The sequence below is a fragment of the Tursiops truncatus genome, chromosome 3 (genome assembly GCF_011762595.2).
Source record: "Tursiops truncatus isolate mTurTru1 chromosome 3, mTurTru1.mat.Y, whole genome shotgun sequence".
Lineage (NCBI taxonomy): Eukaryota > Metazoa > Chordata > Mammalia > Artiodactyla > Delphinidae > Tursiops > Tursiops truncatus.
Window position 1 is genome coordinate 55,594,682 of NC_047036.1, and position 25,714 is coordinate 55,620,395.

General features: G+C 36.3%; 1 protein-coding gene across 6 annotated transcripts in view; it reads left to right on the plus strand.

The window, feature by feature from the left end:
• Nucleotides 1-25,714, plus strand: part of BDP1 (BDP1 general transcription factor IIIB subunit) — an 88,608-nt gene that overhangs the window by 40,777 nt on the left and 22,117 nt on the right. For 4 of the 6 annotated variants that reach the window (XM_019929893.3, XM_019929891.3, XM_019929888.3 and 1 more), the window contains 14 exons: nt 395-1,439; nt 2,142-2,329; nt 2,782-3,004; nt 5,231-5,409; nt 6,130-6,334; nt 7,632-7,768; nt 9,606-9,807; nt 10,088-10,278; nt 11,110-11,497; nt 15,915-16,040; nt 20,631-20,667; nt 21,151-21,243; nt 22,555-22,777; nt 23,130-23,281. In XM_019929893.3, the coding sequence (XP_019785452.2) occupies nt 395-1,439; nt 2,142-2,329; nt 2,782-3,004; nt 5,231-5,409; nt 6,130-6,334; nt 7,632-7,768; nt 9,606-9,807; nt 10,088-10,278; nt 11,110-11,497; nt 15,915-16,040; nt 20,631-20,667; nt 21,151-21,243; nt 22,555-22,777; nt 23,130-23,281 (3,389 nt within the window). The remainder of the gene's footprint in view (nt 1-394; nt 1,440-2,141; nt 2,330-2,781; nt 3,005-5,230; nt 5,410-6,129; nt 6,335-7,631; nt 7,769-9,605; nt 9,808-10,087; nt 10,279-11,109; nt 11,498-15,914; nt 16,041-20,630; nt 20,668-21,150; nt 21,244-22,554; nt 22,778-23,129; nt 23,282-25,714) is intronic. The other 2 variants (XM_019929890.3, XM_019929889.3) reach the window with 2 other exon arrangements.

A 25,714-nucleotide genomic window follows, 5' to 3' on the forward strand; every position in this document is an offset into this window, starting at 1 on the left:
TAGCAGCCACAGATTGGTCTAGCTCCGATGTAGAGGACTTGGAGAGTCTTTCTCAGCCAGTATTTGCCAAGGTTGATATGGATGACAATTAGAAAGAGACTATTTAGGCCTGATTAGCTGCTACTCTAACTGACCTTATTGATAGATTTCTCTGTATATATGTCTCTATGTAATAAATATACTTAATTTTTTAAAAAATTTACTGTAATTTCCAAGGATAGAATTTTTTCTCTACTTTAATTTTTAAATTTTGCCCAGAGGTTCCTGGTGCTTCATTAATTTTTTTTTTTTATTTGAGAATTCCTGGTTTTTCAGTAGTGACTTCTCAACCATATCTCTTCAGTTGGCAGTCTAGTTTACAATTTGATTGTGTATCTTTTTTTTTTTTAAATAGTATTCAAGAGGATAATAAAGCAAATAAACAAGTTCAAATTCTGAAGACTCGATTTCAGAAACCAAAGCCAAATATAAGAAGAAGAACTGGAAGAAGAGAAATTTTCTCAAAGGAAGAAGAGGTACCAAAGGAGGTTCTTGCCTCTGAGGAGATGACAACAGCTTTGAGAGAAACTGCAAGATTGGAAACCTCACCAAGGGAAGAGGTACCTGTGGAGACTAATACTGCTAAGGAAATGGAGTCAGATTTAAAAGAAACTGAAAGGAAAGATATCTCTCCCAGGGAGAAAATACCAGAAATGATTGATGTCACTGTGGAAATGGAGACAGATTTGAGAGAGACTGGAAGAGGGATTTTCCCAAGGGAGAAGATAACAAAGGTGACTGATGCCACTGAGGAAAGAGAGACAGATTTGGAAGAGACTGAACGAAGAGAAATATCCCTACAGGAAAATGCCCCAGAGGAGATCGATACTATTAGTGAAGTGAAGACAGGTTTGAAAGAAACTGGAAGAGAGATTTCCCCGAGGGAGAAGATACCGGAGATGATTGATGCCGCTGAAGAAGTAGAGACAGATTTAGAAGAAACTGAAAGAAGAGAAATACCTACACAAGAAAAGGCCTCAGAGCTCAAAACTATAGATGATGAAATGGAGACAGATTTGAACAAAATTGGAATAGAAATTTCCCCAAGGGAAAAGGTACTAGTGGGGATCAGTGCCACAGGGGAAAGGGAGATTGATTTGGAAGAAACTGGAAAAAGAGACATTTCCCTGATGGAAAAGGTATCAGGAAAGATGACTGCCATTGAGGAAACAGAGGCAGATTTGAAAGAAACTGGAAGAGAAATTTCCTTTAGGAAAAGCCGATCAGAAGAGATCAGTGCTTCTGAGGAAAAGGTGGCAGATTTGGAAAAAACTGGAAAAATAGACATTTCTCTAAGGGAAAATGAACCAGAGGAGACTGGGACCTCAAGACAAACTGAGACAGATTCATTGCAGAGGGGTAGTAGTGACTGCAGTGCTGTGCCTTCACTAAATATTAAAGTATGTATTTTTCTGTCCTTTAAAAATATTTTTTGAATACTTTTTCAGAGAGAAAAATATCAAAATAATTCCAGGATTATTGCCCTTAAGTCCAACAACATTTAAAGTCTCTAAAAGCATAATGTCTTTCCCAGCCCTAAATTCTGTGTTTCAGGACCTTAAAGAAATTATATATTCTTTTTTTTTTAATAATTGAAAACATTTTATAATTGTAGAAAAGTTACTGTTCTTAATGTCAGTTTAAAGTTACTCTTAGATAAAAGAAATACAAGAGATTGGACTGAATTTGTGCTAATTCTAGTATGAACATACCCTGGAATTATTTCTTTTGACCATATCTGTATCAGTTTTTCTCTTTATTTCCTGTTCCACCCCACTTCACTCCACTTTTAAAAGTTCATCTTATTAAAAGTTTCCAGTTAATTGAAGTTGAAGCAATTCTAACATTTTCCAGTTTTCTAACTTTTTTTTGGATAGGTAATGGCATTTGTAGTTTGGAAAAAACATATAATAATATGCAATATAGAAAGAAGAGTTTTCCAAATTCTGTGTTTTAGCATTTGTAAATTAAATTTTATTTTACTTAAAAATTAAAACCCCCCAAACTTCTGGATTTTTAAAAACAGTGTGAAGAATATAGGCTTTTGTTTGAAATGTATGACATGCTTAAGGAATATTTTATATGTGCTGATTTATTTCCAGGACATTAGCAGTGAAGTACAATCCGTGGTGGATGTATCTGTAGAAGAAAAAAGAAATTCTGAAAAGGAAATATCAAGTCAGTTGAGTCATTTGAACATTTCTTCGCAGACTTCTGAACTTGATAAAATAGAAGACCAGAGGATGCGATCTCCAGATGTTCCAGAGCAGTTTTCAGATATTAATTTAAGGTACAAGTATATAGGTCTGTGTGCTTGTAAAGAGGAAGCATATAAAGTTATATTTGCAGATTATGTTAAACTAAATAAGGTTTTAAGACATATCATCTATAGCATAGTGTTGAAAATTTTAAGCTGGTTTGGGGAAGACTGGGAGAGATTTGAGGTCCTTCTGACAGTAGATTGTGAGAATTACTAACATACAAAATTGTGTACAACACATACTTTTAAGTCAGTACAGGTGTGACAAACCTGTATTTTCTTTGTGCGAAGATGATATAATTCCTAGGCTTATACCTGGATTGTACCACTCATGTTTTTCAGGATCTACCAAATAGTCTGATCTGTTTTCCTGTTAAGAATTAGAATTAAATATTTACTGCCAGTCTCTAAGGTTGTGCTAAGACTCCGCTCCCACTGCCCCTTCATTTCATCCTAAAGCTTGATAATCCTTGTTCCAAAAGCAAATCTCTTCCTCAAGAACAGAAGCCATTTGAAGTGAAACCAGCACCTTTTGTGAGAAGTAGATTCAAAAGACCAAAACCAAACTTAGCAAGAGCAGCTTCAAAAAGAGAGACTATAGAAGCAGAAAAACATGCACCTGGGAAGAAAGTGGAAGCTGATAAAAAAGGGACTGTTGTGATACAGCAGAATGGGGAACAAATGAGAACTCTCCCTTCTCAACGTGTGAGTGTTATTTAAGATGGAGGTTTTCTGTTTTAGTTATTATAATTACTAAGGTAAAACACTTGGAATTAAAAATTCATAAATATTTCCTTATGTAACTTTTGCTGTGTGTGATATTGGTGCTGTACTTAATGTATCTCATTGTTCCATGTGGTTTGTGTAAGAATCTTGAATCTCTGATGGTGGGCAAATGTGTCATGGAAAGGATTTTAAGAGGCCCAGGCTCTAGTTCAAGTCCTGACCTTTATTCATTATGTGACCATAGCTAAATGATGCAACTAGTTTCTTCACAGGAAAAATGAGAATGAGAGTCTATCTTTATTTCACTCTGTTGTGAAGGTGAAATAAAAAGTTAAAAGCTTTATATGAGTTAAAAGGAGATTATTTTATTTACTTGATTAACTTGGTCTATAAGAGATTAAGATGTGTGATACAGCATCAAAAACCTTGAAATGAAACGTTAACACTCATAAGTTGAGCGTTTAAACATACGAAGTACTTTTTGAATTAAAGTTCTTCTTTTACATCTTAGCTCAGTTCTTACTGTGCTTGAACATTTGTACTTTTTCCTCCTAATCTTATGTTTAAAAAGGATAAATCATGGGAATTCCCTGGTGGTCCAGTTGTTAGGACTCTGCACTTTCACTGCCGAGGGCCTGGGTTCAGTCCTTGGTTGGGGAACTAAAATCCCACAAGCTGCGAGGCATGGCCAAAAAAAACAAAAACAAAAAACCCACCACTTTCATTTATTTATTTAATTTAATTTTAATTTAATTTAATTTAATTTATTTATTTTTTGGCCATTCCATGTGGCATGTGGGGTCTTAGTTCCCTGACCAGGGATTGAACCTGTGCCCCCTGTGGTGGAAGCACAGTCTTTTTTTTTTTTTTTTAAATTTATTTTTTTGGTTGCATTGGGTCTTCGTTGCTGCGTGTGGGCTTTCTCTAGTTGCGGTGAGCAGGGGCTACTCTTCGTTGTGGTGCGTGGGCTTCTCATTGCGGTGGCTTCTCTTGTTGCGGAGCACGGGCTCTAGGTGCACAGGCTTCAGTAGTTGTGGCACGCGGGCTCAGTAGTTGTGGCGCACGGGCTTAGTTGCTCTGTGGCATGTGGGATTTTCCTGGACCAGGGATTGAACCCGTGTCCCCTGCATTGGCAGGCGGATTCTTAACTACTGTGCCCACAGGGAAGGCCTAAGCGCAGAGTCTTAACCACTGGACTGCCAGGGAAGTACCCAAAATCACGTTTTATTGATTATTTTAAATGATTATAAAAATTGCAAATTGGGAAAAATATATCATCTAAAAAGTTAGAGTCCTTTATAATATTCCATCTTTCCCTCCCAAGTTAGTCCATCTCTCCCTCCCAAGTTAGCAATTTTAAATATGTCCACCTAAACTTTTCTGTATAGATACTTATTTATATAAATAATAAAATGTGCGGGTATTTATTTTCATTGTTTTACCAAAATGGCATCCTATCCTGCCTTCTGATTTTTTTTTTACTAAACACAGTATTGTGAACATCTTTTTTTTTTTTTTAATAATTTATTTATGGCTGTGCTGGGTGTTCGTTGATGCACACGGGCTTTCTCTAGTTGTGGCGAGTGGGGGCTACTCTTCGTTGCGGTGCAGGGGCTTATTGCGGTTGCTTCTCTTGTTGCAGAGCATGGGCTCTAGGCGCATGGGCTTCAGTAGTTGTGGGCTCAGTAATTGTGGCACACGGGCTTAGTTGCTCCGCAGCATGTGGGATCTTCCCGGACTAGGGCTCGAACCCGTGTCCCCTGCATTGGCAGGCAGATTCTTAACCACTGCGCTACCAGGGAAGTCCATGAACATCTTTTTGGATCAGTATATAGAAATTAAACTTCTTTTAAATGACTCTGTACTGTTTCATTGTAAAGAAATTATAATTTATTCAGTTCCCTACTGATTTGTCTTGTTTCCAATTTTTTGTTTTTCCTTTTCTTTTTCTTTCCTTTTTTGGGGGGCTATTATATTGCTGTAATAAATATCCTTGTGTATAATTTTCTAGATAGTTATTTGAGTGTTTTTATAAGATATATTTCTAGAAGTAGAATTGCTGGAAATTAAAATTCTTGATAGATATTGCCCTGTTGTCTACAAAGACCATATCAGTTTATTTTTCTAACAGTTTATTAAAGTTTCTATTTCCCTATACTTTTACCAACCCTCGATGAAATTTTTTTTTTCTAATCTACCTTCTAGGATGTGGCTTCCCTAATGGCATCAACAGAAAAAGACAAATCAGATCACAGTCAAGAGGAGGCTGTGATATTACCATATGTACAGACTGAAAAGGACCTTTCCCCTTCGAGTTCTTGTGAACCTATAGAGGAGACTCAGTCTACACAAGCCCAGGAAAAGGAGTTAGTTGTCTCTATGGGGTAAACAGTGATAGTTTTATTAAAATCTAAAATAGGAGAATTATTTCAAATAGTTCTTCATTTTTTTTTAAGAAATGTGTTAATGTATTTTGAAAGTGAGTATCAAGAATACTTGGTTTATTTTTATTCATATGGCCTAAAATACAAAATCAGGTTGAGTTCAACACCTTTTAACACTTGCCTGCTTATTATTCACTGTTAGCTGCTTAAGATCTTATACAAAGCAATGCATTTAAAAATATATGTATATAAGGTATGTATTCATTACCTTTTTAAAAATTGTAGTAAGATACATATAACATAAAATTTACTATTTTAACCATTTTTAAGTGTACAGTCCAATGGCATTAAGTACATTCACATCGTTGTACACCATTACTACCATTCATCTCCAGAACATTTTTCTTCCCAAACTGAAACTCTGTACCCATTAAACAATAACTTCCCATTCCCCCTACCTCCAGTCCCTGGCAGCCACCATTGTGCTTTCTATTACTATGAATTTGAATATTGTAGGTACCTCATATAAGTTCAGTACCTTTTGAGAACTGAAATAACTATTTTTTTATAAAATGAGGTATAATCAGAAAGTAATTTAATTTTCCTTTAATGTACAAAATATTTTTACAGAGTTTATTTGATTCAAGTTTTATATTTTTATAGTAGTTTTCATCTTTTTACAATCAAGCTTTCTCTCTTTTCTCCTGTCCCCTTTTCTAGGACTTATCATACAAACACTTGCGAACAAGAAATGAAGGAAAGCGCTATCCAAACTGCTCCACCAGTAAGGGGCCGACTTCAGAGACCCAGTCCAAACTTAAGAAAGGTTGGACAGAGGCAAGTAATAGAAAAAAATGAAGCCAAAGAAACAATTAAGGAAGAAAGGACACTACAAAAAGATGAAACTAAAAAATTCCTGACTGTGGTGAGTTATTGCTATGTAATTAAATCAAGCCTTTTAATGCATATTAAAATATCAAATGGTAGCTCAGACTTGGCTTAGAATATAGGCATCTGATACTTACTCTACTTCATACATAACGTGGCTAGTTTTGTTTCAGATTTACCATTGTAGATTTTTTTTAATGAAAATAGATTTTTTTTTCCTAACTAATGAACCTATTCATTGTGAAAATGTTCAATCAATACAAAATAATATAATAATTACCCTTAGTCTCACCACTCTGAAGTAACCACTGAAAACCTTTTGACATATCTTACCGGATATATCTTCATGCATGCATGTGTGCATACTCATGTAAATTTAAATAATAAAATCATTGTAGTCATGTTATTTTGTGACTTACTGTTTTTCACTTATTATATTAAGTGGCTTTCCATGTCATGAAATATGGAGATACATCCTTTTTAACTGCTGTGTAACATACTGCTATTTGGAATGACGGTTTAATCTCTTATTGATGGATCTTTTGATATTAGAAACAAATCTAAGTAGTTTAATGCCCATTTCAACAGATCTTGTTTTTCTGTCCTTTTCTCTACCAAGGGAAAATCTACATTTAAAATAAAGTGATTGTAATCCTTATTTGAACCCCCCCCCCCAAATTAAAAAAAACACATTGAACTTTTTGGGAGGGAGGTTCACAACAGATGGTTATTGTAGTTTTTAAAGCATTATGTGAACATATTACTGCAGTAATCTTTGAAACTTTCTCTGTGAATAGGAAATTTTGTTTTGGGCAGCAAAACATGAACATTGCATACTCAAGTTTGAGACTTCATTTTAAAAAATTAAATACCTTTCTTTTTTATTATTAATTAATTTATTTATCGCTGTGTTGGGTCTTCGTTGTTGCGCATGGACTTTCTTTAGTTGCAGCGAGCAGGGGCTACTCTTTGTTGTTGTGCACGGGTTTCTCATTGCGGTGGCTTCTCTTGTTGTGGAGCATTGGGCTCTAGGCGCATGGGCTTCAGTAGTTGTGGCACACGGGCTCAGTAGTTGTGGCTTGCGGGCTCAGTAGTTGTGGCTCACAGGCTGTAGAGTGCAGGCTCAGTAGTTGTGGCACATGGGCTTAGTTGCTCCGCGGCATGTGGGATCTTCCTGGACCAGGGATTGAACCCGTGTCTCCTGCATTGGCAGGTGGATTCTTAACTACTGTGCCACCAGGGAAGTCCCTAAATACCTTTCTTAATGATTAAAATATTTTAGGAGGTATGTTCTGTTGTTAAAAAAAAAAAACTAATATAGTTTTGCATTTCAGCCAAATTCTCAAATTGCAATGGAAATTGAAGTTGTATCCTCCAAAGTTTCAGAAGGCAGAATGTATGAAAACCAGAGTCACGTTCTTTTAGAAAACCTTCATGTTAACAAAATAAATGTTTCAGATGAAAAGACGAGGTGAGTTTGCTTTTAATCAGAAAAGCATAAAACTTTTCAAAGATAAAGGTTGGATATTTGAATAATCGATTTTATGTAATTTCACATTTAGTAAGTTTTATGAAAGAAAAAAGTAATTATGAAACTAGAATAGTTTAAATCTGCTGAACAGCAAAGGGGGCCAGTGTGAAACAGGGGAAGAGAGGAAGAGTCGTAGATATATGACAGGTAAAGCCTGAGTGGGGGTAGCGCAGATTATGTAGGCTCATTCTAAGGATTTTGAGTTTTACTCTAATTGAGCCTTTAAAGACCAGTGACCTTTGAGGTCAGCTTTTCCTAATGCCTTCATTTATAATTGACTTTATGAATCTGGAGGATTTAAATGGCTTGCTCAAAGTAACATTGGCAGTTTAGTTTTTAAACTTAAGTTTTCAGGATTTATGACTTTAAGACTAGCAAATTCCTATAGTTTATAGGCAGAGCTTCCTGAAAGAAACTTTACATGTTTCAAGAGATTTTATGCTCAGCCTTTGCATTTTTAATGAGCAAGATCTAACTTTCAAATTTCCTGTATAGAAACCCATTACTCACCCACCCCTCTTTTTAAAATCTTTTCTGTTTATGAAGTTTATTCAAGCTTTTAGCTTTATCATGACTGATACTTCCTTCAGAGTATATATTCTGCATACTTTTAAGTTAGCTTATTCTTATGTCCAGCAGTTTCTTACCCCCTTTTAACCCCAGTAGCACATTGAGCTTATATATATGTGTGTATATATATATATATAATATATATATAATATATATATATATATATATTATTCTTAAGTACCATTGTAGAATCACACTTGATTGTAAGTAGCTTATACTTAAGTTAAATATAACATGTTTTCCCAAATACATTAGCCTACACTGGAATGTATTAACCAGCATCATTACTTTGTTAGAACTTCCTGTGAACTTCCTTGGTATTTCACTGCTGGAAGAACTTAGCAGGATTGGAACATTTGGAAATGTAACTAACTACTTTCTCTTGTAGGTAATTTATTACAAATATTACTTAAGATTAGTCTTTAATACAGATCTTTCAGAGAACTCATGATCGATACTTACCCAATTTTTCTTTATAAGTATCCAGATTTATATTAGTTTTAAACTTGCTAATTCAGATCCTTGCCAGTTATTAAATATTTTCCAGGAAACCTTAAGGCAGCTGTTTGTGTTGCCTTGGGAGCTATGGCTACTGTATTGAATGTTAAAACCTTGTCTTTCTCTGATTTGGCAGATACAAACCTTGTCTTTCTCTGATTTGGCAGATATATTGAGATCCTTATGACACTGTTGTCAATAAACACTTTTCTATGAAGTGACAGGCATGTGGTAGGAGAACAGACTCTAGCTTTCAAGCCTGCTCTTGAACAAGAAGGTCCAGGGTTGTTGTGACCATTGTATATTTATTCATGCTTCAGAGCCCAGTTGAAGCATTTGTTTAAAGTGTCATTATGAAGTCCATCTTCAACTACTGACGTTTTTGTTTTGTATCTAGTTATTTCTCTGAAAATTACTTAAAGTAGCATACAACGACACACCAGAATCAATGAATGAAAGTAAAAAAAAGATTACATATTATTGTGAAAGTATTCCCCAGGCTATATAGAAAATGGAAGTTACAAAAGCTTCTGTGTTCTTTCTTTCATATCAGCATGTGTGGTTTCATTTTATATGTTTAGTTTTATAACCTATTTATATATAGTCCTTCGCACATAGAATTGGTTTGTGCCCAAAAATTGTTTAACAGCAGATACATCAACAGGAATTATGATTTTCGTTCTTCAACATGATTTGTATTTCATTCTAGACATGAACATAAAACGTATGTTTCTAGTCCACCACAAATGATAAGAAGCCAATTCCAAAAGGCTAAGCCAAATTTGGGAAGAGCACAAGGTAAGAAAGAGGAATCAGGCATAGGAACAGACAGAGCAGATCAGAGTAAGGCAAGGAAGCCAGAAGATAATTTGCTGCAGCATGGAGATTCTGACACCCAGCTTCTTCCAAAAGTAAGTTTGAAAAAAATAATTTAGTAGTGGGCTCAATTTTATCAATATCATGAAGGAGAACATTAAAAAAATAGTTTTGCAAAAAAAAAAAAAATAGTTTTGCCTTTTGTACTGTAACTATTTTCATGAAAATTGATTGACTTTCCAATATTGTGAAAGTTTAGAAACCAATCACTTGTGTATATGTGTGTAAGCTTAGCGTTTTAGGCCAAACTACCAAACCAAATTACCATACAGATTGTTTCCATGGTCATATTAATTGTTTCTTCTCAAATTTAAGGGAAAAGCTGAGTTTCTTACATCTCTGGAGATTTCAGCAAGAAAAGGTTCTGTAGGTTCCAAGGAGATTGGTTTGGCAAAAAAAGATGCTCAGTCAGAAGTTGGACCATCAGGAAGTGTTGGAGAGAAAACTGTAGGCAATAATTCTGTGTGTTCAGTTGTCGAAGAGCAGTATGTTAGTAAACCAGCAAGGTAAAGTTTTATTTAACAAGTACTTTCAGAATAGTAAATACAAGTAACTTATTCTTAATGGATGTCCTACTCTAACTTATTGATAGAGTAAAAAGATGGTTTGTTAACGGAAGTATTGGTTGTTTTTTATTGGCAGGTCTGTTTCTTTCCCACTTTTGATTTTTATTTACTAAAATTTCCTTTTTTTATGATCTTCTCAGAAAGATTTTTCTTTCCTACATTTAAAATTTCTGGGTGTTGAGTATATTAGACATGAGCAGAAGCCTGACGAAAGAGTAGTACATATTACCTAAATAACTAGGGTGCTGATTCAAATTGGAGTCACAAACACAAGTGAAGGGTACCTTTCTTCCACAGTTTTCAAGGAAAGTGGAAGGGACCCTAAGTTCTAAAAAATGTTGTTCTGTTGGATTTCCTCATTCTCCTTTTTTCTTTTGACCTAATCTGTTTACCCAATAGGATAAACCGTATCACTTTTTGGTCTCATATTCTGTATTTATTGGTCCAGTGTTCTTGATCCCATTTTCTTCTAACAATTTCCAGTGTTGTATTTCATCACCACTTAAATAGCAAGGGGGAAAAATGGCTCAGAATTTAAAACGTACTGTGAAAAATTTGTAGGTAGATAACTAATATTTAACTTTGAGTGAGAAACTAAATCCTAACAGTAAATTCCGTTCATTCTTGTCGTAGCATTAGTGTTTGATAGAATGGGTGGCAGGCATTTTATATTAATGGCTTGAATTGAGATTTCACTTTATAAGTTGGGTTTTCATTAAAATTATCCTTATGCATGTAATGACTATGTTGCTATTTTGATTAAACCTCCAGCTCTCCACAACTGCTAAAAGAATCAAATTATTCTAAAATTGCTGTGGATCGAAGAACAGCTCTCTCTTCTGCCTCTGAATGTAAGATAGATCGTAGTGAAAGGAGAATGCGTCGAAAGATTAAACCAAACGTCCCCAAAGGGCGTGGATCAAAACGAATTCGGAGTAAGACCTCTAAAAAGGAACCTAGAGCTTCTAAGCCTGTGCTGGTGACTCTTCGAGCTTCCCAGGAAGAAGACGAAGATGATGCGGAAGACTTTGAGTCTGACTATGAAGAAGAAAGCTATCATCTTGCTCCAGAAGAAGTAAACAAAGCTCCAGTGTTTGTACCTGTTGGTCTCAGATCTCCTGAACCGGTTTCTGCTCAGATTGAAGAAACCATGGAAGAGGTAGTTTGAATTTTGAATCCTTGGAACTTTATCTTACTTGTTTTTTGCTTTCAATGGATCATTATCTCTTCTCTTAGTGATTATTAGGATTTGAAGATTATTAGAGTAATTTGTTTGGGGCCTGCTGCATAGCCTAGGAAATCAGTAGAAATAGGCTTGTGTGATCTCCTGTGTTTACTCAGCCCCTGCAACCCAGGCCCAGCACAAGGTAATCAGTATAACAATACTGAGAGAAATCTAATTTCACTTGTATCTGGGGGCTACTTAATTTCCTTTCTGGTTAATTTTTTAAAAAAACAAAAAACTTGGCAGATGTTTTCTATTAACTCTTTGTGGTAAGCTCAAGTTAAGCTCTGGTTGGTAGAGAAGGTAGAAGGGACATATTTCTTTCTCTTTCTCTCTGTCTCTTTTTTTAAAATAAATTTATTTATTTTGTTTACTTTATTTTTGGCTGCGTTGGGTCTTCATTGCAGTGCATGAGCTTCTCATTGCGGTGGCTTCTCTTGTGGAGCACGGGCTCTAGGTGCGCGGGCTCTAGAGCGCAGGCTCAGTAGTTGTTGCGCACAGGCCCAGTTGCTCCTTGGCATGTGGGATCTTCCCGGATCAGGTCTTGAACCTGCGTCCCCTGCATTGGCAGGTGGATTCTTAACCACTGAGCCACCAGGGAAGCCCTCTCTCTTTTTTTTTCTCTCTCTTTTTTTAATTGTGGTAAATTACAGGTAACATAAAATTTACCTCTTAGCCGTTTTAGAGCCTACAGTTCAGTGGCATTAAGTGCGTCCATCCACAGAACTTTTTTTCATCTTGAAAAACTACAACTCTGTACCTATTAAACAATAATTCTGATTATTCCCTCCTCTCTAGCCTGTGGCAACCACTTACTCTAGGTCCCTCATGTAAGTGGAATCATACAGCGTTTGTCCTTTTTGTGACTGGCTTATTTCACTTAGCATAATGCTTTCAAGGTTCATCTACACTGTAGCATATGTCAGGATGTCTCTTTTTTTTTTTTTTTCCTGGCTGCATTGGGTCTTCTTTTGGCTGCACACGGGCTTTCTCTAGTTGCGGTGAGCAGGGGCTACTCTTGTGGCAGTGTGCGGGCTTCTCATTGCGGTGGCTTCTCTTGTGGAGCATGGGCTCTAGGCACGCAGGCTTCAATAGTTGCAGCACGTGTGCTCAGTTGTGGTGCGTGGGCTCTAGGGTGCGTGGGCTTCAGTAGTCGTAGTGCACGGGCTCAGTAGTTGTGGCTCGTGGGCTGTAGAGCGCAGGCTCAGTAATTGTGGTGCACAGGCTTAGTTGCTCTGAGGCATGTGGAATCTTCCCAGACCAGGGATTGAACCTGTGTCCCCTGCATTAGCAGGCAGATTCTTAACCACTGTGCCACCAGGGAAGTCCAGGATGTCCTTTTTAAGGGCTAAATAATATTCCATTCAGTATATACAGTACCACATTTTGTTTATTCTTCTGTCAGTGGACAGTTGGGTTGCTTCCAACTTTTGGCTATTATGAAGAACACTGCTATGTACATGGGTATACAAATATCTCTTCTAATCCCTGCTGTCAATTCTGCAAGTGGAAATGCTGGATAATACAGTAAATTGTAAATCAATGTTTAATTTTTTGAGCAACCCCCATACTGTTTTCCATAGCAGCTGCCTTATTCTACCATCTTATCAATAGTGTACGAGGGTTCTAATGTCTCCACATCCTTACCAACACTTGTTTTTTCTGGGTTTTTCTTTTTTTTTTTTGATAGTAGTCATCCTAATGGGTTTGAGGTAGAGGAACATATTACTTCAACTTACTTTTTTTTTGCGGTACGTGGGCCTCTCACTGTTGTGGCCTCTCCCGTTGCGGAGCACAGGCTCCGGACGCACAGGCTCAGCGGCCATGGTTCACGGGCCCAGCCTCTCTGCGGCATGTGGGATCTTCCCGGACCGGGGCACGAACCCGTGTCCCCTGCATCGGCAGGCGGACTCTCAACCACTGCGCCACCAGGGAAGCCTGTCAACTTACTTTATTATGAAAGCTCCTTACTCTTTTGCCTCTTGGTCTAACTTTGTAACTCCAAAGTTTTCTGTTCTGCCTCAATTTTCAGTAACTTATTTTGGTTATAGAGCATCATATCTGAATCAGTTTTGTATTCATGGTAGATTCAAAAGCCATTTGAATTACAAATAGAATTCCAAACTCACCTTTTTTTATTCATTGTTAATAATACCATGCTAAATGTTATAAAGTTAGTTGGAATGGTTGAAGCTAAATAAAAATGATGTGAAGTGGTTTCTTGTAATTAAAGTTCAAAGTAAAGATAATGAATTTAAATTTTGGTTGAAACCAAGAAAAGGTAAAAGGAAAGTTAATTTTGTGCAAGCACGGCTGGTTACCACTGCATGAAAATTCATTTAGCTATATGTTTTGTATTTTACAATTTCTTTGGGTGAAAGGCAAATTCCTCGTGAAAACTAATACTAGAAATTAACTTCTGAAAATCAGGTTCTAGGATATATCCCTGAATTAATACAGAATGCCTTCCTTTTTTTAAAAATTTATTTTATTTATTTAGGCTGTGTTGGGTCTTCGTTGCTGTGCGCAGGATTTCTCTAGTTGCGGAGAGCGGGAGCTACTCTTTGTTGCGGTGTGCGGGCTTCTCATTGCAGTGGCTTCTCTTGCTGTGGAGCACGGGCTCTAGGCACACGGGCTTCAGTAGCTGTGGCACGTGGCCTCAGTAGTTGTGGCACATGGACCCTAGAGCACAGGCTCAGTAGTTGTGGCACATGGGCTTAGTGGCTCTGCGGCATATGGGATCTTCCCGGACCAGGGCTTGAACCCGTGTCCCCTGCATTGGCAAGCGGATTCTTAGCCACTACGCCACCAGGGAAGCCCCACAGAATGCCTTCTTAAATAGCATTGATTATAATAATTGAGCAAGGAAAGCTTAAATTGTATTCTTAATGGCCAGTTTACTAAGGCAGGGAAATTTGTTTATATGTTAGAATATGTCCCCTTTAAAAAGCGTTGAAATGCAATGGCATATTATTAAATCATAAAGGGATCTAAAATATTGATATATACTTCAACATGAACCTTGAAAGCATTATGCTAAGTGAAAGAAACCAGTTAACAAAAAAATCGCATATTATATGATTCCATTAATATGAAATGTCCAAAATAGGAAAATCTGTAGAGACAGAAAGTAGATCAATGGTTGCTTAGGGATTTGGAGATGAGGAGTTAAAGGAGTAGGTATAGGGTTTCTTTTTTGAAGTGATGAAAATGTTCTAAAAGTAACTATGTTGATGGTTGCACGTATCTGTGCTTCCATCACCAAAAAACATTGAATTATACAATTTAAATGGGTGAATTGTATGGAATGTAAATTATATCTAGATAAAGCTGTTAAAAACATAAAGCTTTGAAACTGTGTAGTGCTTACAGAACCAACTTTCAGTTACCTAGAATATTCCCATTATCCCCCCAATCCCAGCTTTTCAGAAAATATTTTGTCTTTTCAAATCACTCGAACTTTTAAAATTCATCCCAGGCCTATAGGATATTAGCAAAGATTTTTCTCTGATTGCATCTGAGCAGACAGACACAGAACACATAGGTGTTACTATAATAAACGTCTCAAAGGAAGATTTTCAAACTTGACTGCTCAGTTCCTACTGAATCACAGTCTTTTATACTCATCTCTCTGTTAATAAGGGAATAGAAGCCAGACTCCCTTGTTTATAGTCTAGGAGATAAATGTTAGTGTTTTTAACCCCCAGACTGTAGGGATCTTTGAAATAAGCCTGCTAAATGAAGAGTAAATGTGAGTGGACTCGTTATTTTACATGGCCATTCATTGCTATGAAGAATCATACAGGTTTTGGGGTTGTGGGAGAGAGTAATTGCCTTGGTGGGTCATGTGTACGATAAATCTTTTTAAGTGCTTTCAACTCATCTCTATGATAGCACTTGGAGCAGTGTATGGTTGGTTACATGTCTGTGTTTCTTAGATCGTGAGTTCCTTGCAGGCAGGGACTGACTTGTCTTATTGAGCTTTGTATTCTTGTACCTGTAGCCCTCTAGTTTTTAGGAAGCGTTTCATAAATGTTGGCAGACTGATGAGAGAAACTGTGGGAAATTTGGGACAAACTGGGGATAATGGAAAATGCAATGCTAGGTACTAAGTAGATTAGCTCTGGAAGTTTTGCTTATTGTTTGTAAGAATCACAGACGCCTCAAAAACATTAAATGTTTCACTTTTGCCAAGTTGATGTCAATCAGTTTAAGAATTACTATATTTCGGTTTTTTAAATCATGTATAAATGTGAATTCTTTCTTCAGTTTAATATTTTATTTTATGATTCATTTTGTTTTTCTGTGATGGTATGCCAAAATGAAATAATGAAACTTTTCATTTTGACAGCTTGAAATACCCATGAATATCCCAGATGTAGGATGCATACCTGTTGTTGAACATCAGCTCTCATCAAACATAGATTTGACTACTGAGGAAATGAAACAAGAAGAAAATCTGAATGCATTATCAGTTGTAAGCATCCATTTTAATATGTTTTGTCTTTAATTCTTTGTTTACTTTTAAAAGACTAAGTTTATTTTGAAAGCTTTAGGTTTACAGATGGTTCTTAACTAGTATGATAGAAATTATTCTATTATTTCTAGGAGCTGTAAGTATGAATGGTAGAAACTAGTGAATAATTCATAGATTTTTATATTTGACTTGAAAAGCATAGATTCCTGTGTGTGGGCGTAGCTCAATATCTTCATAGACTTATGTTAAAATTCTGATGCATTAAATATATACTAAATGTAAATTATTTAAAACATATTTAGTTGCCTTTTGCTTGGCACTCTTCCTTATTTAGTTGGTATTTATCTTGTTTTTGTAAATGAAGAGTTACAACTTTTTCAAAAACAGTTTTATTAAGATACAGTTCATACACTATACAGTTAATTCATTTAAAGTATATGATTCAATGGCTTTTAGTGTATTTACAGCTATATGCACAATTTTAGAACATTTCCATCACCTCAGAAAGAAGTCTTATGCCCAGTGGCAGTTGTTCCCCTTTTTGCTTCCAGCCTTCCCCAGGCCTAGGCAACCAATGATCTACTTTTTGTCTCTATAGATTTCTCTATTCTGGAGATATACACACAGTATGGTCCTTTGTGCCTGGTTTCTTTCCCTTAGTCTAGTGTTTTCAAGGTTCATTCATGTTGTAGCATGTATCAGTACTTCATTCCTCTTTGTGGTCAAATCATATTCCATATGAATATACTACATTTCCTTTATTCATTCATCTGTTCATGGACATATAGGTTGTTTCCATCTTTTGGCCATTATAAGTAATGCTGCTATAAACATTTGTGTACAAGTTTCTGTATGGACATGTGTTTTCATTTCTCTTGGGTACATTTCTAGGAGTGTAATTGCTGTGTCATATGGTAACTTTGTTTAATCCTTTGAGGAACTAGCAAACTGCTTTCCAAAGCTGCTGCACCGTTTTATATTTCCACCAGCAGCGTATGAGGGTTCCAATTTCTTCACATCCTGACAATATTTATTTGATTTTTTAGATCTAACCATCCTAGTAGGTGTGAAATGGTACCTCATTATGGTTTTGATTTGCATTCCCTATTGATTAATGATGTTGAACATCTTTTCACGTGCTTTTATTGGCCATTTTTATGTCTTCTTTGGAGAAAGGTCTATTTTGAGTCTTTGCCCATTTAAAAATTTTTTTGGTCTATTTGTCTTTTTTTTATTGAGTTGTAAGAATTTTTTTATATTCTGGATACAAGCTCCTAATCGTATATGTGATTTTCAGATATTTTCTCACATTCTGTGGGTTGTCTTTTCATTTTCTTGATGGTTTCCTTTAGAGCAGGGGTCCCCAACCCCTGGGCCGTGGACTGGTACAGGTCCGCGGACTGGTACAGGTCCGCGGCCTGTTAGGAACCGGGCCGCACAGCAGGAGGTGAGCGAGTGAAGCTTCACCTGCCGCTCCCCATCGCTCCCCATCACTTTCATTACCACCTGAACCATCCGCCCTCCTCCCCCATCCATGGAAAAATTGTCTTCCACGAAACCAGTCCCTGATGCCATGAAGGTTGCGGACCACTGCTTTAGAGTACTTGGACTTCATTTATCTATCTTTTTCTTTTGTTGCTCATGCTTTTGTTGTCATATCTAAGAATCCTTTCCCAAAGCCAAGGTCCTGAAGATTTACTCCTGTTTTACATTTAAGTCTTTAATCCATTTTGAGTTAATTTTTTTTTTTTTTTTTGGCCACGCCACACAGCTTGCGGGATCTTAGTTCTCCGACCAGGGACTGAACCCGGGCCCCCAGCAGTGGAAGCACCAAGCGCCAACTGTTGGACTGCCAGGGAATTCTCCTCATTTTGAGTTAATTATTTATATGGTGTGAGATTAGAGTCCCACTTCATTCTTTTGCATATGACTATCTAGTTGTTGCACCATTTCTTTGAAAAAACTGTTCTTTCCCTATTGAATTGTCTTTTATTTTTGTCAAAACTTCGTTGGCTGCAGATATGTGGACTCTCAATTCTATTCCATTGATTTATTTGTCTGTCTTTATGCTGGTGAGGCTCTATTGATTTGTTGCTTTGTAATAAGTTTTGGAATTAATAAGTGTAAGTCATCCTATTTCATTCTGTTTTTAGGATTGTTTTGGCTATCATAGGTCCCTTGCAATTCCATATGAATTTTGAAATCAACTTGTCAGTTTCTACAAAGACATCAGCTGAGATTCTGGTTGGGATTGCATTGAATCTGTAGATCAGTTGGGGGAGCAGATGTTGCCCTCTTAACAATGTTTGAGTCTTTCAGTCAATGAACATGGGATATTTTCCCATTTACTTAGCTTTTCTTTGATTTCTTTCAACAGTGTTTTGTAGTTTTCACAGTATGAGCTTTGCATTTCCTTAACTTCATTTTCAAGTATACTGTTGTTTTTGATGCTATTGTGAATGGAATTGTTTCCTTAATTTCATTTTTGGTTTGTTTATTGCAAGTTTATAGGAATACATTTGATTTTTGTATATTGGTCTTGTGTCCTGCAACTTTGCTGGACTCATTTATTAGTTCTAATAGTTTAGTGGATTCCTTAGGATTTTCTACATATAAGATCATGGCCTATGTGAATAGAGATAGTTTTACTTCTGCCTTTCTGTATTACTTTTGTAGGGCTGCTGTAACAAAGTACCACGAACTGGGTGGCTTAAAACCACAGAAATTTATTCTGTCATAGTTCTAGAGGCTAGAATTCCAAAATCAAGATGCCCCTGGTGATGGGTGCTTCTGGTGGCTCTGAGGTAGAAATCATCTTGGGCCTTTCTCTTACCTTCTGGCACTTGCTGGCATTCCTTGTCATTCGTTGGCTTGTGGCAACACAAGGTCAACCTTTGCCTCCATTGCCACATGGTGTTGTCCCTGTATGTGTGTCTGTGTTTCTTTTCTTATAAGGACACCAGTCTTATTGGAGTAAGGCTAACTCTAATCCACTATAACCTCATCTTCACTTGATGACACCTAGGAAGACCCTATTTCCAAATAAGGTCACCTTCACAGTACTGGGGGTTAAGACTTCAACATATCTTTCTGAAAGACATAATTCAGTTTATAACACATTCCAGTCTGGATGTCTTTTATTTCTTTTCTTGCCTAATTACCCTGTCTAGAACTCCAGTACAATGTTGAATAAAAGTAGGGGAAAGCATCCAGTCTTTCATCATTAAGTTTGATGTTAGATGTGGTTTTTTTCATAGATGCCCTTTTTCAAATTGAAAAAGTTCCATTCTGTTCCTAGTTTGTGTGAGGGTTTAATCATGAAAGAGTGTTGGAATTTGTCATATGCTTTTTCTGCATCTCTTGAGATGATCATGTAATTGTCTTTTATTGTATTGATATGATGTATTACATTGATTGAATTTTGGATGTTAAACCAAAAGTTGCATTCCTGGGATAAATTCTACTTAGTCATGTCATATAATTTTTTTTTTGGATATTTATTTATTTTCTTTATTTTTTTGGCTGTGTCAGGTCTTCGTTGTGGCACATGGGCTCCAAGGTGCGTGGGCTCCATAGTTTGTGGCACGGGGACTCTCTTGTTGAGGCACGTGAGCCCAGTAGTTGTGGCATGCGGTCTTAGTTGCCCCGCGAAATGTGGGATCTTAGTTCCCCGGCCAGGGATCGAACCCCCGTCCCCTGCATTGGAAGGTGGATTCTTTACCACTGGACCACCAGGGAAGTCCCCATGGCATATAATTTTTATATGTTGTTGGATTCAGTTTGCTAGTATTTTATTGAGGATTCTTTTGTCCATATTCATAATAGATACAGGCCTATTATCTTTGATGAATCTGACACCAGGTTCTTGTGGTATTAGGAGCTGAAAGCCCTCCAAATGGGGCCTTCAGGGAGAAGGGACCCTGTTTTCCTGGCCGCAGCAGTCTGAGGTGGAGTCTACCTCACTGAGCTGGAAGGAGGGAGAGAGCAGTCTTAGCTCAAATACCACAGACTTTCACCTTTGTTACTGAATTTTCAACAATTTTATCGAATATATGTGCATCTTACGCCCTTAGGACCATTTCCAGAGGCTTTAAATGGTGGTTCTTTAATAAATTTTACCGGTTTCATTGGGGAGAGGGTCAGCAGAGCTCCTCATGCTGTCATGCTGGACATAGATCCTATAACTTCTTAATTTATTAAAATTCATTTAATTTTTAAGCCACCTAGTAGTGTAAAAAATTTGTGATATTGTTCAGACCTTGGTTTCCATTGAGTCAAAACTAGCAGCAGATGTGACTAAAGTTGAAGGATTATGAAATTGAAGAGGTAAGAAAGGCAGATGCTTGTTGCATATGATTAGAATTAAAATTTGCATATAATACAAGCAAAAGGTAAAAGAAGGAGCAAGAGATGAAAATATTTGGCTTTTAAATGATTTCTGTTCTTGTTTATGAAATTTTATGAATAATTATAAATTTCCACTCCACTGTAACCAAAAGCATAGAAAGACCTGTAAAATGTAGTGCTTTGAGATATGGAACATGTGTTTGGGAAAATACCTAAGCTATTACTTTTCTTTTCCTCTTTTAGGAAATGACCACAGGTGAACATTCCCAAGCTGAAACAGGTAACTGTTAATAAGGAAATAGCTAAAAATACTTGGTTAACACCAACGAACAGAGTGATTTAATAGTGGTGGTAATTAGTAAATGAGTCAGTTGGCTGGAGAATTGAATGAAAAGATCCAGCAGTTTGAATATATTATCTCTAGGAGAAATTTGGGTTCTTGGAATGCTACTTTAGAGAGTGATTAAATGTTTGATAAAGAAGTATTTATTTTCTCTGATTTGCACAGATGTCTTTCCTTTGAAGGTATTAAGTTATTTAACGAGAAGGAGGCATTTTCAGTGAGTAAAAGTCAGCAGTTGATGCTCTATTTATAGTATGTAAGCTGAATGAAACACTACCCTAGTAAGGGATTAGTGGTATGGAGGGTTTTGAAACTTGTTACTAGAGGATAAACACCTAAATTAAAATTCTTTTCTAAGCAACCAAACATAAATTTCCCAATTCATTTTTCTATTTTAATGTTGATCTGGTTTTTCACAAGGTACCAGCGATGGAAGCACTGAAGCTGCCATAACTTTACTTACAATGGGAGGTCTGGTGTTGCAGTCAGAGATCAGTACAGAACAGAGTGATGGTAAGAATAAAAGATAAGTCCTACCAAAAAAAGAAACCTTTAAAATCCAACTTTTAAGAAATATACCCATATTTGAATATTAAGTGAATATCTGCCTTTTACATTTGAAGTTGGCATCACTGTGTTATTTTTCCGGAAAAGGTAATATGTATGCATTGATCCATCCTACTTACTACTTACTTAGCCCTCTAATGGCCTCCATTTCCATATAGTGCACTGGGTTTATTAAGGATAATTTGTATTTGTAGAATAGTTAATCTAGTGAATCCGCTACCTTTATCATCGTAAACATCATCGGCTAACTGAACTCCTTGACCACTGATCTCTTCACACATGTTTCTTTAGTGAAGGAGCCACTGCTTTAGATAGTCTTCACAATTACATGACAGTCAAATACAGTATGAAGGGGCAAGATTAGTTATTGAGATAATTTAGTTTAGACTATTCTGTTAGTTTGGACTGAGCCAAAAAATATGTCAACCCAGACTCTTAGTATTTTATTTTCGGCTATGGCCTTTACTATCAAAGTACCTTCTACTTTACATTAAATGGATAATCATGTTACTTATAATCCTGTTAATCATTTTAACTGCTGATGAGTGACCTGCCATTTGTTTTAAGTGTCAGATTTCTTGGCCCATAACTATATATTTATCAGGAAAGTCTCTGATTTGCGTTCCCTATAGGGCTCCTTTTTCAATGGCAGAGTATCGCATTGTAGCCTGTCACAAATATCTAGAATGTAAAATACAGGTTTTAAAAAATTATAAATGAAGATAATCCTATCTGGAAATTCATCTGAGGTTATATAGTTACTGAAAGTAACAAAAAGATTTATTTTTAATTATAATAACAGAAAAGTTTCAGTCTATAAGAATTATTAAACTTAGCACATGTCAAATCTCTGGCATGAAATATGAGGTCATAAATTTAAACTTGGAGCCAAAAAGAGCAGACTTTAAAAATAACATAGTTTCTCAAATGTGTTTTACCCATTTTATCATTCTGCTAGTCCTCTCCTAATGAACTGAATAAATCTTTAACACATTGTTTACTCAAAAAAAAAAAAAAAAAATTAGGGAATTCCCTGGCGGTCCAGTGGTTAAGACTCCCTGCTTCCACTGAAGAGGGCATGGGTTCAATCCCTGGTTGGGGAACTAAAATCCTGCATGCCACGTGGTGCGGCCAGAAAAAAAAAAATAAATAAAATAAAAATAACATAGAATTTTACCGTTGCTGCATGTTGAAGGATTTATTTGGACATCTGTTTGTATATGGTCAATTTTAATTTTCTGTTTTTTTCTGCAATAGGAGTATGTGTACTTCCTGATGTTCATTCAAGCGATAAAAGCCATATTCCTTTTTGCCCAGATAATACAAATCTCAAAATTGTTCATGAATGTCAGGAACCTTCTTCACCTATCCGTAGTGCATCTCTATCAGTAGAAGAAAACAAGATTATATTGGATGAACAAAGTACTAAAGAAGAAATTGGTTTAATGGAAGAAGTAAAGGAAAACTCTATATCATCCAGGTTTATTTTGCTTTATTAAACTATTATTTTTTTTGAGTTTTACAAAATAAATTAGTGTTCAATTAATAAATATATAAACCAACCATCAATTTGACCAATAGCTTTGAGTAACAAATAAATGTAAGGTGGGCAGTGCTGATTTTTCACCCTTTAAAGTAAGGTTTAGCAGATTTTGATTTTAGTTTAATGGTTTGCATATTAAAATTACCACAATGGGTGTTTTAAGCATTATTGAAACAGTTTTATGTAAATATAGTCCCAGTTTTACAGACATGGTCCAGATTCTTACACAGAATCCTGAGAGAATTCTTACACAGTTGATTAATTTCTCTTTCTTCCCATCTCTTTCTAGGACAACTTCAGAAGTGACCAATAATTTGAGAATGAGAAGTAGATTTGCCAAGCCTAAGCCAAATCTTAAGAAAATTTTAGGGACCAGCAGGTTTGGTGCTCATCGGGAAGTTCCCAGTTTGTTTGTAACTAAAGAAGTGGAAATTCAAAGAGGTAAACTTTATTGTTCCCCTGAAAGTTACAAAATTACTTTGACCCAAGAAATTTCATTAGCATTTCAAATGGAATATTCAGTTGTTACAATCATTTTAACTATTAAAAAGTTAAAACATACAGAAAGTAGAATGAGCTATAAAATAAATACCCATAAACCCGCCAACTAGTTTCACTAATTATTACCCTTTCACTATATTTACTTGATCAAACTTTCTCTTCATATATATTTTTTTCTGTATGTGTTTATACATGAATACTCAAGCAAACATCTCTTAGGCATACATTGCATGTGGCAAAAAATAAGACAGTACCCAAAAGTCAAAAATTTTAAAACCTCCCTCTTCCTTGGTTCCCAGCCCCTAATCCCATTTCCAGTATCAGTTTTTATTGTAGACTTCTAAAAATGTTTTATACACATATGCATCTAAATAAGGGTGTGTGTATATACACACAAGCACCCATATATATACATACACACATACATATATATGTATACACATGTATATTCCTTTCAGCAAGAACAAAAATATATGTATACTATATCATATATACTATTCAGCACTTCTTAAAAATAACAATTTTATTGAGATAATTCACATACCATAGAATTCACCCATTTAAAGTGTACAAATCAGGATTTCCCTGGTGGTCCGGTGGTTAGGACTCTGCGCTTCCACTGCAGGGAAACGGGTGCGATCCCTGGTCAGGGAACTGAGATCCCATAAACTGTACTGAGTGGCCGAAAAAAAAGGAAAAAAAAAGTGTACAATTCAATGGTTAGTATATTCAACTTTTGAGTATTATAAATAATGCTGCTAAGAACAGTCATTATAAGTTTTTGTTTGGACGTATATTTTTATTTCTCTTGAGTTTATACCTACAAGTAGAATTGTTGGGTCATGTGGTAATTCTGTGTTTAACCTTTTGAGGAACTGCCAAACTGTTACAAAAGTGGCTGCACCATTTTATATTTTCACCAACAATCGGTGAGGGTTTCAGTTTCTCTGCATCCTCCCAGACACTTGTTATTATTTGTCTCTTTGAGTATAGCTATCCTAGTGGGTGTGAAGTGCTATCTCATTGTGTGTGTGTGTGTGTGTGTGTGTGTGTGTGTGTGTGTGTTTTAATTGGGGTATAATTGCTTTATAATGTTGTGTTAGTTTTTGTTGTACAACGAAGTGAATCAGCTATATGTATACATATATCCCCTTCCTCTTGGACCTCCCTCCCACCCACCCACCCCCATCCCACCCATCTAGGTCACCACAGAGCACCGAGCTGAGCTCCCTGCACTATATAGCAGGTTCCCACTAGCTATCTGTTTTACGCATGGTAGTGTATATATGTCAGTCCCAATCTCCCAATTCATCCTACTCCCCCTTGCCCCCCCGTCCATGTCCACACGTCCGTCCATTCTCTACATCTGTGTCTCCATTCCTGCCCTGCAAATAGGTTCATCAGTACCATTTTTCTAGATTCCATGTATATGTATTAAATTATACAATATTTTTCTCTTTCTGACTTACTTCACTCTGTATGACAGATTCTGGGTCCACCCACATCTCTACAAATGACCCAATTTCGTTCCTTTTTATGGCTGAGTAATATACCACTGTATATATGTACCACATCTTCTTTATCCATGCAACTGTTCATGGGCATTTATGTTACTTCCATGCCCTGTCTATTGTAAATAGTGCTGCAATGAACATTGGGGTGCATGTGTCTTTTTGGATTATGGTTTTCTCAGGGTATATGTCCAGTAGTGGGATTGTTGGGTTGTACTGTAGTTCTATTTTTAGTTTTTTAGGGAACCTCCATACTGTTCTTCATAGTGGCTGTATCAATTTACATTCCCACCAACAGAGCAAGAGAGTTCCCTTTTCTCCACACCCTCTCCAGCATTTACTGTTTGTAGATTTTTTGATAATGGCCATTCTGACCGGTGTGAGGTGATACCCCATTGTAGTTTTGATCTGCATTTCTCTAATAATTAGTGATGTTGAGCATCTTTTTATGTGCCTCTTGGCCATTGTATGTCTTCTTTGGAGAAATGCCTATTTAGGTCTTCCGCCCATTTTTTGATCGGGTTGTTTGTTTTTTTTTGATACTGAGCTTTATGAGCTGTTAGTGTATTTTGGAGATTAATCCCTTGTCAGTTGCTTCGTTTGCAAATATTTTCTCCCTTTCAGAGGGTTGTCTTTCTGTCTCGTTTATGGTTTCCTTTGCTGTGCAAAAGCCTTTAAGTTTAATTAGGTCCCATTTGTTCATTTTTGTTTTTATAGTCATTACTCTAGGAGGTGGGTCAAAAAAGATCTTGCTGTGATTTATGTCAAAGAGTGTTCTTCCTGTGTTTTCCTCTAAGAGTTTTATAGTGTCTGGTTTTACATTTAGGACTTTAATCCATTTTGAGTTTATTTTTGTGTATGG